Source organism: Lampris incognitus, chromosome 14, assembly GCF_029633865.1.
Source record: "Lampris incognitus isolate fLamInc1 chromosome 14, fLamInc1.hap2, whole genome shotgun sequence".
Lineage (NCBI taxonomy): Eukaryota > Metazoa > Chordata > Actinopteri > Lampriformes > Lampridae > Lampris > Lampris incognitus.
This window is the reverse complement of record NC_079224.1, coordinates 14632928-14656411: the sequence shown is the minus strand read 5'-3', so window position 1 is coordinate 14656411 and position 23484 is coordinate 14632928. Positions and strand designations below refer to the sequence as shown.

Genomic DNA, 23484 nt, shown 5'->3' with positions numbered 1-23484 from the left:
CGTGATCCTCGAGTGCTACGTCCCCCTGGCAACACTCCTCACTGTCAGGTGAACTACTTCCTCCGAAGGCTGAGGAAATTCAGGGTCTCACCCTCCATCCTGAAGACACTCTATTCCTCGGCTGTGGACAGCATCCTAACAGGTTGCATCACCACCTGGTATGGACTGTTCTGCCCGTGACCAAGTTGACCTGCAGAGAGTGGTGCCTCAGAATCCTGCAGGACACTTACACCAGAAGGGTGAAGACGAGAGCCAAGAAGATCATGAGCGACACTTCTCACCCTAACAACGGACTGTTCAGGCTACTGGGGTCTGGTAGATGCCTCTGTAGTCTTAGGGCCAAAACAGAGAGACTAAAGAGAAGCTTCTATCCACAGGCCATAAGAACTCTCAACATATACGACCTTTCACATACTTGAGACAGCTAGGTTTATTTTATTTTTTTAATTGTTTATTTTGACTTAAGAATGCACTGATCTTTTGTCTTTTATCTAGGCTTATGTCTTTTTCACATAGTGACAGATGGAGTATCCCCCTCCATTTCACTGCATGTTTTACTTTGTAATTCTGTGCATGTGACAAATAAAGAACTTGAACTTGAAAAGAAGCAGTTGGCGACTCCACATGTATCGCAGGAGGCATGTGGTAGTCTGCAGCCCTCCCCGGATTGGCAGAGAGGGCGGAGTAGCGACCGGGACAGCTCGGAAGAGTGGGGTAATTGCCCAAGTATAATTGAAGAGAAAAAGGGGAGGAAAAAAACCCCCAAGACATTCAAGATATTCACAACTGCCTAAAAGCAGGCCGCCAGATTTTGCATCATAGTATGGTATGGCTTTCTCCCATTCAGAGAAGCACAACACATTGGGGCTTTTTAGGACCCAATCACCAGTTGACAGCTGGCCTGCTGAGCAGCTCTCAGTGTGACAAGACTAAGACCACAGCAGAAACACAGATCCCAAAAGTTGACAGACAACACTGGGTTTCTCTGCTCAACTGCAACAGTGCTTAATACAATGGAAACGGCTTATAGCGATCACATCCGTCTGGGCCAATAAGATCACTGTAAGCGGTCGATCGCTTTAAGCGAAGTCAGGGGGGGGGTTTTCATTGGCTATAACGCAATGGAACAGACAACTGTTCTATTTTACTGGATTTAACTGACTGAATGACAGCACACTACTGTAATGTAATGTAACAAAATATCAGCTGCTTCAAACAGCAATTCAAAAATGGACTACAGGTCACAATGATACTTTAGGCAGCGCTGCCTAAAGTACACTTTTAATAACAACAGGGCTCGGCCTAAAAATTAAAGTACACCTTTACCACTTTGGGCTGTCTGATGATTTCGGAGGCTGATTTATGGATTTTCGGAGTAGATGTAACGCTGTTCTGTCTCATGGGAGGAAATGAAAATGTGATTAACATTACATTAGATTTCCCGAATTACCTTGCTTTCAACATGGTTCTTTTTTAATTTTCCCAGATTTAACACTAGAACCACCGGGATTTCACTCCTACCTAAAATGACCATGGGCGGTCAAAATGACCGCCGGTTTTTAAACTCCATTCTGTCAAGATAAATCCCAGTTGAGATATTAATGCATTGCATATGTTAGTATGTCTGTTAGGAAACAACTGACAACAAAATTAACAACTTTAATACTATCTTTAAACAATTTAAAGTCGCCGTTGTCCAATCCTGTAAATACTGCAACGCCTCGGTGGTAGTCATGGTGCGTCTTTAACGGCGTCTGTAACCAGACATGTTGCCAATAATCAAAAATCAAGTTTAGACTATTACTCTGCACTGGAGAACGCTAGCGTGTTTCTAGGACAGAGCAATGAACGTCGCGAAGGAGCTGACGTGACCAACACACGTCATAAATGACGCGCGCCATGACGCGTGGTCATTTTGACCGCTCATGGTCGTTTTAGGTAGATCTTATCGTAGCTTTTTTGTGTGCAATTGATCTAAAACTCATTTTAATGCAAATATATGCAATTTTAGCAGCATTCAGGGAGCGGCAGGTCTGTATCCCCCCCCCCCACAAAGTTATTAACCTTTTAAAATCCAAAACGGTCAAAATGGCCATCTTGGTCGAACCACAGCGATCTCTTTAGAAGGACTGTTAGATCACAATAACTGGATTTTTAAACAGCATTACCATAGGGATTATTCCAGCCACTTTTGATCAGTATGAGAAATTGATCACTATAACCTTGATCACGGTAAGTGGTTTCCACTTTATTATGATGTACAAACAATTCTGAATATTGGATAAATGAAGAACACATTTCTTTTTACCACTGTTTGTTTAAGCCCAAATATTGAAAAAAAAGTGTGCTCTCTTGGGCCTAAATCACTCACTCACTCACACACACACACTCACACACACACACACACACACACACACACACACACACACACACACACACATGCGCGTGCCCGTGTTTGTGCAGCACAGATGTCTGTCATTAATGCAGCGCTGTCTGGCTTTCTTTGTGCTACAGAGGAACAGATGCGACACTCCGGCACTGAAACTCCTAGCCCTGTCTGCACCTACTGCCGTTCCATCTCTACCTTCAGTCACAACGAGACGACAGCAAATACAGCGGGATAACACAGTGCGATGTGACTGTAGTCGCCAATGATTAACTCACCGATTCATGGATGGACAAGAGAGTAAGGGAAAGTCCAATCCGAAACAAGACCTACCAACGGTTTGACATTTTTGCCTAGATATTGGAATTTCAGCAAATCTCTGAATATAAACATCAGCTGTGGTAACTGACTGAGTGACTGAAATGCAAAACTATCAGCAAGAAAGTGGCCTGTGTATAGTATTTATATAATACTATAACAATACTAAATATAGTATAATATATAATACTATATTTAGTATTATTATATACCACTAAATGTATATTTAATACTTAATATAATAATGCTAAATATATTATTATTTAGTATTAAATAATATATATAAATACTATAAGTATAGTATTTATACTTATTTTCTTGAAATATGTATAAATACTTTTCCAACACAAATCTAAAATCTATTTCATCACAATTTTTTAGGCGCACAAGGTCTACCTTGTGTGTCTAAAAAAAAAAAAACCCAAACAAATTTGTCGAGGACGTCTCTGCAGGTTTTGCTGCCTGAAAACGTTGCACAATCGAGTCTCAATTGTCTATTCACCGGCTTTAGAGGAGCCGATGATATTCAGAAGAACAAGTCGTCCGAGATGATAGGAAACGTGTCAGTGGTGTTTAAAGAGTGGATTTTGTGCTTTGATTTTTTTCTGTGTCGGCGCCATTTCCCTGTCCTCAGACAAGGAGGGAAGACATTGATTGGGAGGAGGAGGGGTGTCTGAATGACTGGTCGAGTGAGGTCAATGAGGGCTGACATTCACCTGTTCTGGGCAATGTTTCTTGTCACACTCCATTTCTAAATTAACACCTAACCGCATAAAGATGAAAACTAGTCTTGGGCAAAAGCCCAAGGTTGCAGCTCTCTGTAAGACTAATACGTGTTACTCTGCAATCCACATATTCCAGCTGTCTGTCAGCCCATGATAGAGACACAGACAAAAACACTGCTGCCCCAACATCCTGTTAATTCTTTTTTTGGCTTTATTCCCCTCTTTTTCTCCCCAATTGTACTTGGCCAATTACCCTATTTTCCGAGCCGTCACGGTCGCTGCTCCACCCCCTCTGCTGATCTGGGGGCTGCAGACTACCACGTCTCCTCTGATGCATGTGGAGTCGCCAGCCGCTTCTTTTCATCTGACAGTGACGAGTTTCCCCAGGGGGACGTAGCGCGTGGGAGGATCCTGCTATTCCCCCCGGTTCCCTCTCCCCCTCGAACAGGTGCCCCGACCGACCAGAGGAGGCGCTAGTGCGGCGACCAGGACACATACCCACATCCGGCTTCCCACCCGCAGACACGGCCAATTGTGTCTGTAGGGACGCCCGACCAAGATGGAGGTAACACGGGGATTCGAACTGGTGATCTCTGTGTTGGTAGGCAACAGAATAGACCGCCACACTACCCCGACACCCACTTCATGCTAAATTAATGGAAACGTGAATACAGATCAGAACATAAACAGCGGCATGAGGCGATGAGAAAACATAGAAATTGTTGTTCCCCTATATTTTAGTTGTAATCAGACTTAGAAAAGTAACAGCCTGATGACACCGGCTTATTTATCTGATGTTTTTGTCCCTAAGAAGCATGTGTGAAGTGGTGTGACTCAACAACAGCGAGGCTCTGCTGAGATGACCAGGGCAGCAACAGGAACCATCAACAATTTCATTAGCAGATCCTGGCCTCCATTAATGGAACAAAAACACACAAACAACATGAAAAAGCACTTTTTGTTTTTAATGCCGCCCGCTGCCGCTGTAAGGGGATGGCAGGATATCCAGTTTGTCCGTGACTGCGGCTGAATTGGCAAGCAGTGAGGCTGATGGGTAATAAGGCTGCAAGCCTGACTGGCAGATGACGCACAGCGCAGCCTCGAATCTCCATTTCATCTCAGTGCCTCGGTGCTGGCCTTAAAAGAAATGACCATCTCTGTGGCCATCTCACAAGTTTTACAATCTAGAAGCATTTGCATGATAATGCAAGCTTAACTTCGCAATTTCAAAGATTACATTTTAAGTTTTCATCCCGGGCAACTTCCACAGAGAATAATAAATAAATCAAGATGAATTATGTACCCGAGACAGCAGCACCAGGTCAAAGACTTGATGGATCGAAGTTTAAATGAAATGTGAAAACCTAGAAAATATCAAAATTCAACAAGGTGAACAAGCATTTTTATTATTATTTTTATTTCGGGGCTATGGATATTGATGTTCAACACATGAGTGTGAAACTGCAGTAAAAGCACCAAAATGACAGCCCAAAGTTAAATAAAATGGCAAAATCCCTTACTTTTTATTTAATTGGTTACGATGACGACACACACTAGAAAAAAATATAAAAAACTCCAAACTGCAAATCAGGATATGACCACGAAACGAAGGCCAATTTTAACCATTTTCCAGAACTGAACCGAAAGGGCTCAGGAAAAAATGGGGCAGTGAGAGCCAAAATTATCCCCATCCACACCACTTTAAAAAATAAAATAAATAAATAAACACACACACACACACACACACACACACACGGAAGCAATTAATTGGCATTCAAAGCTTTTCAGGACTTTCAATCAGCTACCCCATGACAACTTCTACCAGCACCTTCATTATGTGCTCTTTCATTCTTATATTAATTTACTGCATTGGGTTGTAAATAAAGAAACCTCAGGGCTTGGTGCCAATATGTCCACCCCGTACTGCGGAGTGAATTGATGTGATATTATACAGAACCGATTCCCCCTCCTGCAAAATGAAATCTTGGGTTTGTAGACTGAGACGTGTGGGTGATGGGGGTACGTCCCTACAGAGAAAAATGTGCCACCGGAGCACATTCACAGCCCAACCGCAACCAAATTATAAACAGACTATGTGACATGTCTTCATGCATGCTCAATAATCAGGTAAGGTAGAAAGCTGGATCAGTTCACCTGGACACAGCGTTTATTCAGAGAAACGTTTCATAGTCTGCCATCTTACACGCTGTTCACTCATAGTCACGTACAAGTTTTTTTTTTTGTTGGACCCCCCCCCCCTTTTTCTCCCGAGTTGTATCCAGCCAATTATCCCACTCTTCCGAGCCGTCCCGGTCGCTGCTCCACCCCCTCTGCCGACCCGCGGAGGGCTGCAGGCTACCACATGCCTCCTCCGATACATGTGGAGTCGCCAGCCGCTTCTTTTCACCTGACAGTGAGGAGTTTCACCAGGGGGACGTAGGGCATGGGGAGGATCACGTTATTCCCCCCAGTCCCCCCCCCCCCGAACAGGCGCCCTGACCGACCAGAGGAGGCGCTAGTGCAGCGACCAGGACACATGCCCGCATCCGGCTTCCCACCCCAATTGTGTCCATAAGGACGCCTGACCAAGCCAGAGGTAACACGGGGATTCGAACCGGCGATCCCTGCGTTGGTAGGTAATGGAACAGACTGCATCGCCACCCAGACGCCCCTACTCACGTACAAGTTTAAGGCAATCCTCGCCGAAAAGACAATGTGATGGTTTTCAACCACCAACAAAAACATCTTGTTTTGAGGTGGAAACAGCACATGTAAAGACATCTATTGGTATCTAACTGTTTTCAAACCGGTGCTCAACTGGTGGGAGTAAAGCACCTTCGCCGAGGCCAATCTAAAATCTGGTTGAGCTCTCGTCAACAGAGCACCTGCACGGCGGCTGAGGGAACACAGCAGAGAGACAACGCTCATCTCCCCTGCTTCAACAAATGCCAAAAATGTCTGGGATTCCAGGGGAAGGGCTTCGGCAGTTAAACTGAGGGCTCGCAGGCTGCAAAGCCACAAGACTGAGTGCCAGAGCGGTTAAGTCAGCTCAAAGGGAATGGCTTGTGTGTGTGTGTGTGTGTGGGGCTGCATTTTGGATTTAGGCTAGTAGCACTCAGTGTGCTGAACCGTGAAGAGCGAAGACATGGAGCTCACCAGGGCTGTGAACAATTGGGTTAGATTTTTATGAATGGTATGCATCCGTCTGAGCCTGTCTGACACGATGAATTTCAACTGTCAATCAAAACCGTCCAAAATCCAGAAAAGGTGCCGTTAATGCCCGATGAGTCAGTGCATTAAAAAGTTTTACATCAGCAAAGAAATGTCGTGTCCTCTACTCATTGTGATCCCATTACGTAGCGCACATCAGAAGGTTAATTATCATATAATGAAGACAAAGTTCTTTTTTTTTTTAAATTTGAGTTTTTGGTGCCTGGGGGTTAGGGGGGCAGAAATAGAGACAGAGGGAATGACTCATCGTGGCTGGAGGACAGACTGGCTTGGCTTTCAACCACGTTTCTTGTTTTAGGAGGCAACACAATGGGTAATTAATACACAACCCTCGCAGGGCTGTTGAAACTGGCTCACACCGGGACTCTGGCATGTCAGTCACACATCCATTGCGTGGTGTCCTTCAGGCCCCCGGGAGAAAGCCCACGAGTTCTGTACGGACAATCTTCAAGAGTTTGCATCAATGAAGTTCTCATTCAGACCACATGCTTTTTAAAGCTCTGTGACGCCACAGCCCACTTCCTTCCTAAAACAATACAGCTTAGCGACAACATCCTCCGACTCCCTCGAGACCAACTTTTACTGGAGGCTCAGTTTGTCCTTTTTAATGCCTTGCTGACCTCCAAGGGGTAACCTGTCGGTATTTTGGTCTCGTAAAAGTGTCTGGGCTACCGAGGCAGCGTTCCAGACCCCCCCCCCCATGTCTGTTCATGACCTCTGAGAGGAAGTAGACCAACAAAGACAGGAAACAATCGAGGAAGAACACTGTATAACTTATATTACACCCATTGTTCCACGTGGAAGATGTGACATGGCGCCAGAGGGGACTGCGAGCCGTGAAAGCCACGCTGGTGGGCCACAGAGGAGACAGTCTGAGGTCAGTGTTGAGGTAGATACATCCCGACGGTGACCCCTGACCTGGTTTTCCCTCGCCCTGTGGCCTTGGAGAGTGTGTTTTGTTTGTGTGTGTGCATTAGTGGGTACGTATGTTTGGGGATGGGATGTGCTCGTAGCAACCATTACAGCAGCGTTGGCCCTTCTTTTTTCCTACCAGCGAACACAAAACAATAGTCGTCATCTCTGTTTGCACACACAAAGACAGACACCGAGGCATGTACCGGTTTATATATCTGTGCCCTTGCAGTCAGGGCGACGCATAGCCCCACACGTAAACACATGTAAACACACACACACCCCGCCCCCGACCAATCTGGGAGCACATCTAATGATTGGTGTAAACAGACGATGACATAAGCCGAGGGGGGTTCATCTGGACTCCTTGCATACAGTTAGCCCTGCCACAGGTCCCCCACCTGACCCGGCTCGGAAAGACTCGCAGCAATGCTCCCACTGTGACAGAGGCCTGCAAGCAGCAAACAAGAGTCAGCCTCTGCGGGCACATTGGCTGGGCTACGGAGGGCACACATGAAGCAACAGTGGAGGGTGCCAACCAATCAGGGAGCAGGAACGGCTGCTAAACCCCCCCACACACGCACACGCGGTTGGAGCTAATTAAATATGTACCGTATTTTATTAACCCTAACACTAGCTGTGGCGGCTGCTGCTGATGGAGACAGCACCCCCCCCCTCTGCTCCCACCTGCTTCCTCCTCCCTCCGCCCCCTCACTCTGCCTCACAGCTGGGCGTCTAATCTCCTCACCAGGGCAGATAATGACGATCATTTCATAACGTGCGTAAAATACTAGCCGCTTGGGAAGCCCGCGCCGGTTTTGATCTTTCTGGGCTTGGCGACGGGCCTGGCCATGGAAGCGGCAGTGCTCCACAAAGGGCTGAAACGCAGCTCAAAAGTGATTATGATGTGAAAACAAGAGACTTTCAAATTGCCCCTTGGAGAGCAACCTGTCAAGAGATAATGACATTAAAACAAAGAATTCTGGGGAGAAGGGCAAAAACCAGGCAGTCAATTTAAGTCAATTACTGCTTCACCCAATCAAGCCATGTGCGCCGCCATAAATACAATCATAAAAAACGGCCTGGGTCAAGTTAATTCTCCTCTATGACAACCCTTACACGGTTGACTAAGTTTAAAAGGGCATAGAGCCACTGCCGACTTGACCGCCTTCCTTCAATGTGAGCGCTTTGATAGCCGTCCAAGGAATTTTTCTTCATCTGCTCCCCTCATCTCCATCATATGAAGAGCTCCACTGGGCTCTCTCGGAGACCAAGTTCAAGAGATTACCCTAGTGTACGCTCGTGAAAAATACCTCATCCATTTCAGCAAGATATTTAACTTCGGTCGCTGATTTAAAGTCTAGACTAATTTTCTTTAAGTTTAAAGGTGGCGCTCAACACTGGTCTCCTCTGACAGATTGATGTTACTCACTTGCTTTTATTAAAAAGAAGAAGAAAGAGAAATTATAATAGGGCCTTTGTCTTAAGGGGTACTGCAAGATAAAATTACTTAAAAAGACGGACATGTTTTGCGGCATACCTGTTAGCAAAGTTACACCCCAGAAAAAACAAATGAAGATTTTAAAGGGGGTGGGGGTGGACTTCTTATTGAGTCACAGCCCATATCTTAGGCCGCTAACTCCAGTCTGAACTCAGGCTAATCTGACATCCTCACAGCTGAAGGAGCTGTGTCAAATAATCATTAGCACAGCCATTATCTTTAGATGATTTTAGAAGGGCCTTGTGGACATCCGGGTGGCGTGGTGGTCTGTTCCGTTGCCTGCCAGCACGGGGATCGCCGGTTCGAGTCTCTGTGTTGCCTCCGGCTTGGTCGGGCATACCTACAGAACACAATTGGCCGTGTCTGCGGGTGGGAAGCTGGATGTGGGTATGTGTCCTGGTCTCTGCACTACCGCCTCCTTTGGTCGTTCGGGGCACCTGTTCGGGGGGGACTGGAGGGAATAGCGTGATCCTTCCACGCACTATGTCCCCCTGGCGAAACTCCTCACTGTCAGGTGAAAAGAAGTGGCTGGGGACTCTACATGGATCGGAGGAGGCATGTGATAGTCTACAGCCCTCCCCGGATCAGCAGAGGGGGTGGAGCAGCATTGGGACGCTCAGAAGAGTGGGGTAATTGGCCAGGTACAATTGTGGATACAAAGCCCCTCCCCCAAAAAAAGAAAGGCCTTATACCTTCTGTTGTCCAGTCAATTTACACAGAATATAAATTAGAATAGCCACATGAAGAGGGATTCGGGGCTGTGTATAAGAAGCCTTTGACATACGAGTACAACATGCCCATGTCTGCACAAGTTTGCCTTTCCTTACATCTGAAATATCGATGACAACTGCAAACAAAAATCATTCAGGAAACCCCCCACCCCCCGCTGGAAAAAAAAAACACAAAATAAAACAACACTACAATTAAAACATAAAATAACTTGGGTAGAACTGAAAGCCGAATCTGCAAAGGACAAAATCTGAACAAGACCGAGACGCTTCAGTTGGAAGGTGCCTCGAATTTGCTGTCATCCTCCGGATGTTGTGATGGTTGTGAGTGAGCATGTTTTTGTGCATGTACGTGAGTGTGTTTGACGAAATCTAATCAGCTTTGGTAATGAGTATCTCCTGCAAACCCCGCTTCGCCACTTTGCTAAACGGAGGCACCCAATTTAGAGTAAAAAGGAGGCGCTGTGTGTGTGTGTGGGGGGGGCAGGGGGGATTAGCAGCGGCTGCTCTGGGAGTGGCTCAAATTACCCCCGTTATAGAAGTAGAGAAAGGAAATGGATTGTGACTCTAAACATGGGAGCTAAGCCAAGGCTTGTGGTTATGTAGCTTTGTTTTCTGTGGGCACACAAACTGCAGAAAGTGTGTGGCCCACAGTCACCTCTGGCACAACCCGAAGCAGTGGGGAGACGAACACATACTACTTTCTCACTGCCAGCACTGAGCTTTTTATACGGTAAACTTCGAAGAGTGGATACTTATCTGAGTGGATACTTATCTCTCCCATTCGTATAACAATACAGGCTTAAAGAGATTATTCCAGGACATGAAATTCTGCAATTCTTGCAATCTATTACTAATCTGTAAAACTCTTTTAAGGCGTTCTATATTGCCAGTTAGAAAGAAGACTGGTTTTGCAACTTAAATGAAAGTGGAAACCAAAGCGACATCGGATCCATCTGCCTGACTGAGGTACTTTCTCACATGAATACTGGTGTTCCAACACACCGCATTTTCAACACAGCCAAAACTCAATTCAAAAACCAAATGTCATATTCACAGCTACAACCTTGACAGGCGCCTCCATAGCCAAATGGTCGCAACGTCGCCGGTTCAAATCCAACCGGTGACCTTTGTTGCAAGTCCTACCCCTCTCTCTCTCTCTCTCTCTCTCCCCCCATTTCCTGTCTGCCTCCACTATCGCGATCCAGTAAAGGTATAGAGAAAAAAAAACGTAAAAAGAGCTGCAACTTTGATCATTTCACTTCCCGACACCTGTCGTGACAGTCAAAACGGCATTGGTTTTTGACAACTCTATGCCCAAGAGATCCATTCAAAATGAAGCAGTCACCAGTAGTTGCTGTGTTAGCATCCACCCACCACTTCATGATGAAGCAAAGTTGAACTTGAATTTCAGCTGCTGATGTTGCAGAATCTGGTGCTAACAGTGAACTTGTTCTGCCATATCTGCGTGTTAGCCTCAAAAATGTTGCTCATTCAAACTTGACACTACCTAAATTAATCTTCCATGCTTAGCTGTTAGATTTAAGTTGTAATACGCAACACGGCGGGCATTTGTCTACATGCAAATCTTTGTATCTTTGTGACTGTAGGTTTTTTTTTTAGGATTCCCCCCCCCCCCATTTTTCTCCCCAATTGTACTTAGCCAATTACCCCACTCTTCCGAGCCATCCCAGTCTCTGCTCCACCCCCTCTGCCGATCCAGGGAGGGCTGCAGACTACCACATGTCTCCTCCGATACATGTGGAGTCACCAGCTGCTTCTTTTCACCTAACAGTGAGGAGTTTCACCAGGGGGACGTAGCACGTGGAAGGATCACGCTATTCCCCACAGTTCCCCCTCCCCTCCCAAACAAGTGCCCCGACTGACCAGAGAAGGCACTAGTGCAGCGACTAGGACACATACCCACATCCGGCTTCCCACCCGCAGACACGGCCAATTGTGTCTGTAGGGACGCCCGACCAAGCCGGAGGAAACATGGGGATTCGAACTGGCGATCCCCGTGATGGTAGGCAATGGAATAGACCGCTACGCTACCCGGACACCCCAGTCTGAATATTTTTAGCCACTGCTGTGGCGCTTGATTTGTTCAAGTTTTTCTAAACATTAAAGGAGTTGCTAACATGTGATTGTAGTTTTAATTGTATTTAATACCTTTTAAGGCCTTAAGAGCAATATGTTCCGAGACCATTTTGGACTTTTTCATGATCACCAGATAACTTGCATTGATTAGTGCACTCTCAAAAGGAACAAAAACTCAACTAAGTTGCAATGAAACAGCAGGATTGATACCAAATGAAGAATGGAAAAAAATACAGGCCACAGTGAATATGGGAAAAATAGCGTATTTGGAAACTATTGTGGGTCTTCAAACAACAGACACAGGCTACATCGGCACCGGGAACCAAATGCCTTGCGCTCTGTTCTGTGGTTCTAGTCGGAGCTTAACGGGTCTTTTTATGCTTTAGTGAAACGAGGCCAAAAACCACAGGCCCCAGACCACAAGACCACAGGCCCTGCATGTGCCTACTGCATGCCCATGATTGGAGATCAGTGATTGCCAGCTGGCTTCTAGTCTTGGTTAACTCAGAGAATGGCATGTTAGCTCAATTTGGGATCATCTCTCCTAGTAGGCAGTTTAACAACACTTTCTCCTTCACATCACCACCACAACTTGACAAGAGGCCTTCTGGGCCTATACTAAACATCAGTCCAAGTGCTAGCAATGAATATGAGCCATCACCCAGAGGACGGAGTAATTAGTGGAAAAACCATTGAACCACACTTAAGTGGCTATGGGGTACTCAAGAGCAAAGTCTAGGCCATAGCTCTGCTTTATGGAGACAGTCTGTATGCAGCTGCTGCAACAAACGTCAAACTTTACGCATGAGAGCTTAAAAAAGAAAACATGCACAGAGGAGAAACAGGTTAAGGGTGTCTACTCTGAGTTGCATATTTGCCGAGTGCTGTGTAATGGTGTAAACTCAGGGGTCCAGACAGCACCCATATGATACATTCTCCACAGTGCTCAAACTTAAATTGTATGATGGTGTGAAACAGAAGGGTTTGTCATTCTACAACAAAAGCCACTTCAAAGGAACCGACCTGTTTCCTGAGAGCAGTTAGTCAGTTCTCCAGAACGATCAGAAAAGCAGAGTCGCATCCATCAACTCCTTTTCCCTGGTTTCTCCACAGATCATGAGTAATGACAACACTCCCGTTTATTAAAAAATACACGTTCACAGACAGGCTGGAGAGCTGTTGCGTCACATTAAAAGAGTACAGTTCAAACTGCTTTGACACGAAACTTGGCCTACTTTACTAAACCTTAGCATATGACTTGGCTCTGTCATTTCAACACTTAACATAGCCCACAAGCCTTGCAAAACGAACCCCCCCCCCTTCTGACTCAAACAGATACATTCCTTGCTGCCTATGATACCCATTTAACCAGACTTGCATAGAGTCGGCAATAAATGTCAAATGGTTTCTTCTGTGTACCTAGTATCTCTAGTTTGGGAAAAACACTCTGCATTCTATCAGCTAATATTTCATAGACGAAGACAATACTACGTTCAAAAAAGAATTATTTTATACGCAAAGGTATAATGATGACTTGGAATTTTAACAGTAACCCATAATGTGCTTTACTTTTTATCCCAACAATAATTTTGAATAAGAAACCACTAAATTCTAAAAATAGTGGCATTATGGAATGCCCTGAAAGTTTGTACTGTACTGTATTGTAGTGAATTCAGATGTGATGATAGATTTATTCTAGCGCCAGCAGAAGGCCATATCAATACAAACGTTAACTCTAGTCTACTGAGAGTCATTTGCCTCAATTCTGCTAACCTGAGACTAGTTAGTTTTCCATCAAGACCAGCAGGGAATGGAAATGAAAGAATATACTGATGGAAAGCAATGCACAGTTATAACTCAACGTGCTGCTGTCAACCATTTTCACAATTCACCTGACATTAATGTTGATAAAATCCCACAAGTTGCTTTTAGGAAGCATGGATTTGATATGTGTTGAGCAATATCTCAGAAGAGGACATCTCCTAATAATTTCAGGTTGGGTTAGAGACACTTTTTTTTAATCTAATCAATCAAAACAATCATTGGTACAATATCTTTCAAAAGTAAAAAACATGATCCTTTGACTGCAGATTATCTACCCAGAATAAAAATTCTACATCGTATTTTAGCTTAAACAGCTAGAGGTCTGATACACAGTAGGAGAAAGCAAATATAGGAACCAAAAGACTGCTTACTTTTTTGACAGTGTTTCTGTGTCCAGCAGCGTTCACTGAAGTGTCCATTGATGGTGGTCGTCTGGCAGGTGGCTTTCCCCTTGGCTGCCCCAGGGCACACATCCCCACACTCACGGTCATTCTTGTTGGCCACAATGTAGTTGTCCTCCACCGAGTCCAAGATCTTGGACCAGTCCAGCGTGGACAGGTAGCAGAGGTCGGGGTTCTTCTCAATCCTCACAGCTCCTCTGGTGATGTTCATCAGACTGTGGAGGCCGATTTCTCGAAGCTGGAGCATTTCGAACACCACCAAAGCATAGTTGAAGAACAGGTTGTTGCCCCTGATGACAGTTAGGTTGGGGAAGAGGTCACTGAGGCTCTCCATGCCATACACCCTGAAGAGCAGAAGGTAGTCTGTGACCACTGTCAGCTTGGGGAAACTGAGGCCTCGGAAATCTTCAGGCTTAGTTTTGAACATAAGCAGAATTTTCAGATGGCCTTCAATCACTGTGCAGTTCTCTAGTGTGTGCATGTTGGTCACATTGTTCCGGATGTCCTTGCTTGAACAAACTGAATAGACAGAAAACAATAATTAGTAACTGGATTCTTTCACAAAAGGATCAAAAGATCTCACTATGAAGAAAAAGAGCTGTTCTCATTTTAAGAAATTTGCCCTTAAAATGAAAATAAAGCAGGATCATTCATTCTGCCATGAACAAGCTGGCAATTTCATCTGCATTATCTTATTAGTAGTCTAGTTCGAAGGGTGAAAGGTCAATCCATACAGTTGACCCAATACACTTCTTCTTTTTTAAGTATTAGTTGACATGCTAATCATGAACTATTTACAATGCGTAAGCAGGTATGAGTTCAATGTCTTGTAAAATTATGTCTCAGCATGACATGAAAATTCCTATGATTGAACCTGAGACATTTTGGTTATGGTGGTCCCTCCCTCACTGCATTCTGCCACTCAATTCAAAAGGATATAGCATTATTCAAATGCAATATCCTTTTGAATTAGGCTTATTCAAAAGGATAATGCATTGCCAAAAAGGGGGAAAAGTTTTGAAAATTAGATAGCGAATAAAACAATACTGATAATCAAAATTTTCTTGATTTAGAAATGAATACAGATCAGGGTTGTTTTTTTTCAATCTTGGCTTTAGCAGCATTCCTATCCTGTTTACTTGCAGATGAGGGATAAAACGATAGCCAATCATGTAGCTAATCATGTAACCTGCACTACCTAACCCTGCAGAAACAGTTTTGTTAAAGCTATAACACAGGACTTAGATATATACAAATGAATGTGATAGGCTTAATCATCATTGTATTTCGCAGTATAATACTCTATGTATTTATAATACTCTCGCAGTATAATACTCTTTGTATTTCGCAGTATACCAGCGTTTTAAATCTGGTGTCTGTGGCAACATTCCTGTACTGCATTCCCATGCTGATACACTAGAGGTGATACGTAGTGTTGCATTTTACGTTAACCAGCAATGATTGCTTTGTCAGAGCTGAACTTTTGTGTGACAAAAGTGTTCGTGTGCCTCTGACTGACTTGCCCTCAGGGCTTTCTGCCAGAAAGCTTCCAGGTTTGGAGGCAATGGTGGAAAAACTCAAGAAGCGTCCAAGAAAAGGCAAGTCAAGGCAAGGCAAGGCAAACTTATTTGTATAGCCCATTTCAGCAACAAGGCAATTCAATGTGCTTGACATAAAACATAAAAAGCATTAAGACAAAATATAAGGCAATAAAAAGATATTTAAAAACAAATAAAAAGATTAAAAGTTACAGTCCAGTGTAAGATGATAATCAAAAGCTTCAACTTTGATTTAATAAAAGGCAGCAGCAAATAGGAAAGTCTTCAGCTTTGATTTAAAAGAACTGAGAGTTGCAGCAGACCTACGGTTTTCTGGGAGCTTGTTCCAGATAAGTTGTGCATAAAAACAGACAGCTGCCTCTCCATGTTTAGTTTTGACTTTGGGGACAGAAAGCAGACCTGTCCTAGAAGACCTAAGAGGTCTGGATGGTTCATAGTGTAGCAGATGAGAAATGTAATTTGGCCCTAAACCATTCAGTGCTTTATAAACCAAGAGCAGAGTTTTAAAATCAATTCTTTGACGGGTAGGAAGCCAGTGTAAGGACCTCAGAATTGGAGTGACGTGAGCATAATATAAACTAGTGGGAGTATATAGATGTTAAACAGAAGCGGCCCGAGAATGGTGCCTTTGGGAACTCCATAGGTCATTTTTGTCCACTCAGATTTGCAATTACCTATAGACACATAGCAGTCCCTGTCCTTTAAGTATGACTAAAACCAGTTTAGTGCTGTGCCAGAAAGTCCCACCCAGTTTTCCAGTCGGTCTAGTAATATGTTGTAGTTGACTATGTCAAATGCAGCACTGAGATCCAATAATTCCAGGATCGAGATTCTGCCACTGCGTGTGTTTCTGATGCTCCAGAGAAAAAGAAGTTCGGCGTTCAGAGGAAAGATTAAAGTCAAAAAAAGAAAGCAATTGATGGCAAGGACAAATACTGATACCATTGGTGTAGCTTTTCCTTGTTGGACAGCGCTGAAAGAAGAGAAGTAATTACTCTCACTGCCAGACAGGGGAATCAAAACTTCCGCACTGCAGGTTTAAATGCGTTTGTGTTTCTACACAGACCATGCGGAGTAGCACGCAAAGCCTTACAGAGAGGGGTGATGGAGAAGCAAAGTACAGCGGTGGTTTCAGGATATTCTGAACTATATGACAAAAGATATCATGTAGATCGAAACTTAAACAACAAAAATCCATCCATCCATTATCCAAGCCGCTTATCTCAATCGGGGCCGTGGGGATCCTGGGGCCAATCCCAGCAGTCATTGGGCGGCAGGCGGGGAGACACCCTGGACAGGCCGTCAGGCCATCACAGGAACGACAAAAATATATTTCGAAATTTAAATGTCATGCAATCACCAATAATCTTGGGATCAGCAAAAATTTGTAACCAACTTGATTGTAGCCATCATCTTGTGTACAAAAGACACAAACTTTAGATTTGACATAAAACGTCTTTTATAATTAAATCTACTGATCTGCATTAAAAGAAGTTTTCATGCACAGCCTCGGGAAATAGCATATTCTCATATTAAGAAAAAATAGTCTCAAGGGCAGTAAAAGTTCTTCACAATTCATTTTTCATCCAGGAACAAAATAATCCAATTAAAGTTGACATAAACAGTACTTTTGTAAATATGATTAAAATGATCTTATTTGAATTTCAGCCATATCACCTGGCAATAAGCTTAGATATAAACAAATTGTCCAGACGCTCTCAACACAATGATTAGAATGTCATCTGGGACCATTATCTTGTTTTCAGTCACTTATTGATTAGAACTGCTGGATGTAACTGCTATGGGATGCAAGATGTCTGTACTGAAAACATCTATTGGAAAACCAGTTTTGAAGGAGGGTAAAAAATGGTCTCGACAGAAGAAAAGAAAATGCTTAGGCTGCTTGGTAATGAAAGAGGATATTTCATTGAAAAATATGTGGTTGTGTCTCTGGCTTTGATGACAACCAGGCCCCTTCGCTGACATTGTTTAGCAACCACATATCTGGCTATTAGCCTCAGTCAAATACAGAATGCTGTCATCAGCGTCAAGTTGTGCTCATCCTTGGCTACTCAAATTTGGTTTGTGTAGCTGCTGCTGTAACTCAAGCACACTAAAAACTTTAGCTAATGTATTAAAAGTATGCCTCCACAGGGCCCCTGTTCAAGCACTGCTATGTATTGCAGCTTACGTTAGATTCATGGCTTATTCAGAGCTGGCTTCTTGACACATGATCCCATTCAAAAAACTTCCATATTAATGCAACTATGCAGCTGGCCTACATTTTTTCTATATCAGCCTGTTCCTAACTAAACTATGTCACAATAAAATAGCTCTCTTGATGCAAAGCCTTATGTGGAAGTTAAAGTGAAAATAGACAACTTTTTTGCTTTAACTTATCACTATGAAGTAAATGTTGATTGCACAGTGTAATGGCTATAGAATAATGATACCATCGGCTAGATTGGTTCTCTATAAGCCTCACTTTCACTATGCAATTCTCCCGCGAAAATGAAGGCTCAGTTTACGCCACAAAGTAAGTGCATCAACCATTGTGCAACCAAATGAGGAGCCCATGCCCACGGTTGACTCAGATCGGGCAGCAATAGAGAGCGGTCGCGCAAGCTAGAGAGTGAATGAAGAGAGGGAGCGGCGATAGTGAGAACAAACATTCTTCAAAGGTTTTGAATCCCGCAACCACGAAAGGTTCTTCATCATGCAGTCATCACTGCATAAACATTTTTAGCCTGATGGGTCCAGTAGTTTGCGAGATTAGCCGTGGACAGACACGCGCACACACACGCGCGCGCACACACACACACACACACACACACACACACACACACTGCCTGGCGAAGATAATAAAATTGTGACAATTTCAATTTACCTCTTCAAAGAATATGCTTCTTTCTTCTCTCTTATTTCCAAAGTGATGTTGATCATTTCTTCCCGAGGCTAGGCTCTGAGGAAAATGGAAAGCAGTTCGGTTGTCTTTGGGGCAGCGGCGCAAACAATACAAAAACACTTGGAAACGCTGAGGGGGGGGGGGGAGTTGTCTATTGCCACTTTCTACCACCCTTGTAGCACATTGGAGCTTCTAGTCTATTGCTTGTTCCCAAACACTGCATATACCATTTAACACGCAATACATCAGTCTATTCAGTTCATGAGGTGCTATTAGAAGGTAAAACCCAAAAGTCTGACAGGAATGAGGTTCTCCTAAACTGTATGCAAACTCCCGCTAATGCACCAGGCTCTTTTCAGCAGATGTATTTTGTGACATAACATGAGTAATGAAGGCCATAAAAACTTTTCCCATTACAGGTGGTGTGTGGGACAGTCCAGGACCAATTTCACAGTTCACGAGTTGTGGGTGCAGCTGGAAGTGTACTGCCTTGTGTGAGGGCTGTATTTGTTTATCAGTCAACGCACAACTGAGGTGTGCACATCAGGCCAACCGGTCAACTACACTGAGAATGGGTAAAAAAGAGTGAGACTTACACCTCTTCACTGCAGCAGCTTGTTTTACAACCTTGTGTTTCATAACAGTACAAGACAACTGGCACACTCAGTGTCCGATCATCTTAGCTTCATGATGACAAACAACATGGTTTCTACCTGGTGACCTTTAGAGCCAGAGTGCTAAAACCATGGAAATTTATCTGTGCTTAGGGCTACAGCTCTTAGGCTCATTGTAAACATGATAAAGATTCTTAGCGGGCTTAATTACAGGCTTTTCAAGGCAACTTAACCTGTTTAAGAGGAAGGCACATTTCCCCTTGAAAACTGCTTTAACATCCCATCTGCAGCCCTCCCTGTAGTACCAGGAGCATCACTGCATCATAAGCATGTATGGCATCCCACAAACACACATTATCCCACAAACCTGTGATTTCACCACATTGTTGTCGAAATGAAACACTTCCCATGTAAGTGTGGTTGACCTGGGTTGGGGGGGGGGGGTCTAGTGGAGTCTGCAAGCAAGTCTAGCCCACTGAGTCACTCGATCCATTAACCGGGCTTAACCCCTAGCAACTCAATTACCTCTAAATGATCTTAGCTCTCTCACTCTCTCTCTAAAAACAGAAACGTGACCCAAGTAAAGAGGGGACCGGAAGTGTGGAAGCAGAAATCGAACATGGCATCCGTGATCTGAAACAGCAGGGAATAAGTGCCACGTGACGCCCATGGAGAAAGCAAAGCATCATGGGGCGACAGGTCCGGGCTCCCGTCAGTGTTCACTTTCAGCTCCGCCAGTATTTTTAGCACCGCATTCCCAATAGAGAATCTAATACATTCCGGCCGTACTGATAGTGGCCCATGTTGGAAACTGGAACACAGCAATCCTAGTTTGGGTGTGAGGAATCCTGGAGCAGAGGGAGGGCAAGGGCTAGCCCGGCTGAATTCACCATATGTATTATTATTAGGCTTGGGTGTGAACTTGGGAGGAGCGAGAAATGTCAGTGTATCTGATAATAAATAAATAACATATCTTGTGTTTAGGATTATTGCACAGCCACTCATGAGAGATGAAGCCAGACATTACAAAGGGAAATTACCCGGTGCATGCAAAACATGAACCTAGTAGGTCCTATCCAGAATTGAAATACTTCCTTTAGCATTAACCAAAAAGCGACAAGCAATAGGGTTACCATGGCGACTGGACTGGCTCAAGCTCTTCATTAGCTTTCAGTACACAGTCTGCTCAAAGCCAGACAAGACTGAAAACACAGACACTGTGCTTCGGAGTGTCAATTAGAGTCATGAGGACAGCAGATTTCCACTAACCAATAACATCTGACAGCCCACTCCCCAATTCTCTTCCTCCCCATCACAGATGCATTTTTAAAGACAAATCAAAAAGAAGCGGTATAATAGATTTTCCACATCATCAACACCCCAAGCAAGGAAAAACAAGCTTCATTGTCCATAAAATACCGCTTTTTCCAGAACTTTTCCTCCAAAGAAAAGATATTTACAGGTGTGACTACCACCCTAGAATGAGCTCAAAATCACCGTTTAACTCTGTCAAAAGATGGTCCTTAATTCAGCTCAACATGTGGTGAAACAAGCGTCTGCCGTAGGGGCTTTAGGATCAATTCACACACAGATCACTTGTCTGTGTTACAGGTGGTCGGTCCTGCAGCGTCTTACGTCAGGCAAACAGGCAGCGACAAACACAGAGGCCCGCTTGAGCCGTCGTCACAAGAATTGTGAAATGCAAACACAGCAGTATATCTGCTTAATCGTAGCTGAGCTCAGCTGTCGGTCTGCTGGTGGGGTAAGTGACACATAAAGCCCCACCAATCCTTTTCCTTCTGTAGCAAAATAGCCGTAAGCAGTGAGGATGTCCATCTTGTGAAGGAGGCGGGGGTTCGCCAGACTGATTGTGTACCTTACTGCTGCACCACTGGGAGAACAGAAGCCTCAACAGTTGCGCAAGAACACAAACACTTGACAAATGCGACACTTCCCTTTTCAAGGTTTCACTGGTCTGCTGCCCCCCCAATCTAGATGACAACTCGGTGGGGTCTGGAGAATGCCCAGGTCACCAAGGACCAAGTTCAACAACACTATAGTATTGTGTGATGTCGCCTAATCCGCTTAAGGAAAATGTTGTAAATAATTATGCTGACTTGTCTCTGGAATTTACCCTTGAATTTTCAAAAAACCTTTTTCTGGATCGTTGGCAATCATTTGATATTATTAGCTAGGGTATTTCATTAGTACATTTAGACAGTTCATTATATATTATACAAGCCCTGTCTGTTCATTATTTTTGACTGCATCTTTCTGCACACTATGGGCGCACAGCCTGCATGTACACAGCGTAGTACGGTAGTTGTAATAATGTAAGTACTTAAGCGAAAATAATATTTTGCCTCTTGACACCGATTGCTGCTGCACAATTCCCTACACCCCTGATGTGACAAATTAAGTTAATCTCATGATATCCACCATCTTTAAAGTACAGCGTAAACACACACAAAGCTTTGGGCCCAATACTTCACTTTCACTTTTTTTTTCCATCAGTGAAACAGGCCTCGTGCTATCAATTACACTACAGTCATTGACTGGATGATTTAATACTGTTTATTATTTATCATTCATTCACAAAGGGTTGAATGTATGGGAACACAAAACATGCAGATCTTATGTCCATCCTTGTTTCATCCCAAGGCTCTCTGATACGTAGCTAGGTGTAAAAGCCTTGAAATCTGAATTGCTCAGGTTAGTGAGTACGGTTAATGAAGATGGGATGCATTTCATCTCTTGACCTGCAAGGGCTTAAATATTTGCTGGCAGGTGATATTACTACAACAGAGAGGGATACTATCTTGTTGAGGAAAAAGCCCAGCAGAGTCAAGGCCATCCTGACTTGTATGAGTTACCTTTTCAAATGGCTCTGGAGCAAGGCGTTGGGTGTTGACAGGTTATTGGGTTTGGTCTGAGGTGACTTCACGAGCACATCACATAAACAATACAGCAAAAATATATCTCCGATAACATTACGTCGCAGGAAAAAAGTCAATTTACACAAGGGAGAAGCCTGCCAGAAGCAAACCACAAAGTTCCCCAAATGAGTCAAGGATGTGTCTCCTGTGGAGTTATGGTTTTAGGCTAAAAGAAAGACAACTTGGCAATTCATCTGTCCATCAGCTGGTCTCACTTCCACATTTGCCCCTCTGAAAACAGGATGAGTATATGGCACCTTATCTAGAAATAAAAATTGTCTATGTGCCTTTGCTATTTTCCTTCATTTTGAATCTAGATTTGTTCTTTTGGCTACCGTGCTGGACTAGCTGTTACATCTGCAACCCTTCAAAGATGGCAGAAGACCCAGTAGAACAACTTCAAAATGATCTGCAGGGCCTCTAATAACTCGACTCTGACTGTGAGAGCATTCATGAGAGCTTCTTGAAAACTTTCTACGCAAACTGACATCCTTGAGGGTGTAAAGGCCACTGTTGACATGGAGGTAATGATTACCTTCAAAGTGTGAGCGCACAATAACAAGAACATTTCCTTTTGTCAGGGGCATGGTGTCAAGGGCACAGATCTGAGAAAACAAGGTCTCCTTGTCAGACACTTGTGACAGCGTGATGAGGCAGCTTACTATAATACATTTCCACTAATACAGGTAAATATTAACCAGAATTAAAAGGTCGCTGTACAAGTTGACAATTATAAATATCCCTTTTTGTATATATGCCCTTTTCTCTTATGTGTGTGTGAGTGAGCTAGAGAGAGACAGAGAAGGGAAGGAGGATGTCATTTCTCAGTTTTATCACCTGACATCACTCACCTTGTGAAGAGTCATAAATCATAGGCAGCTGAGCCTTGGATTGCTGCCCACCTACCAGACTTCCTTTGAAAAGTGACTGATAAACAATAGACTGCCGGTGACTCTAACAGGAGTCTCTGTACTGTTTGACACTTGCAACAAAGGGACAGCTATTTACGTGTAGCATGGAGACAGAGTGACATATCTGTCTGACAACCTGACCACCTGAAACGAGACACACGACCTCAGCTGAACCAAGGTGGCAAGGGGCACAACGGCGAGCAGTGACTGGTGGAATGCGGCACAGACTGAGGGATGAATCTTGAGAAGTCGTCAGTTTATTAAAGATTGAAATTAAATCAAATGACCACCAAATTGTTGCTGCCCCTTTCCAACCGAACTTTTCCGACAAGCCGAGTTGGAGGGCTACCAACTCGACTTTGAGGCTGGTCAGTCCGAGCTTATGAAACCAGCCAATGTTGAGGCCCAAGTTCCACTCTTCCCATGTGTGGTT

At 44.0% G+C, this 23484-nt stretch overlaps 1 protein-coding gene across 1 annotated transcript in view; it reads right to left on the bottom strand.

The window, feature by feature from the left end:
- The window catches only part of insra (insulin receptor a), a 69282-nt gene that overhangs the window by 43072 nt on the left and 2726 nt on the right, over positions 1–23484 (bottom strand). The window contains exon 2 of the mRNA XM_056292550.1: positions 14097–14645. Within this exon, the coding sequence (XP_056148525.1) occupies positions 14097–14645 (549 nt within the window). The remainder of the gene's footprint in view (positions 1–14096; positions 14646–23484) is intronic.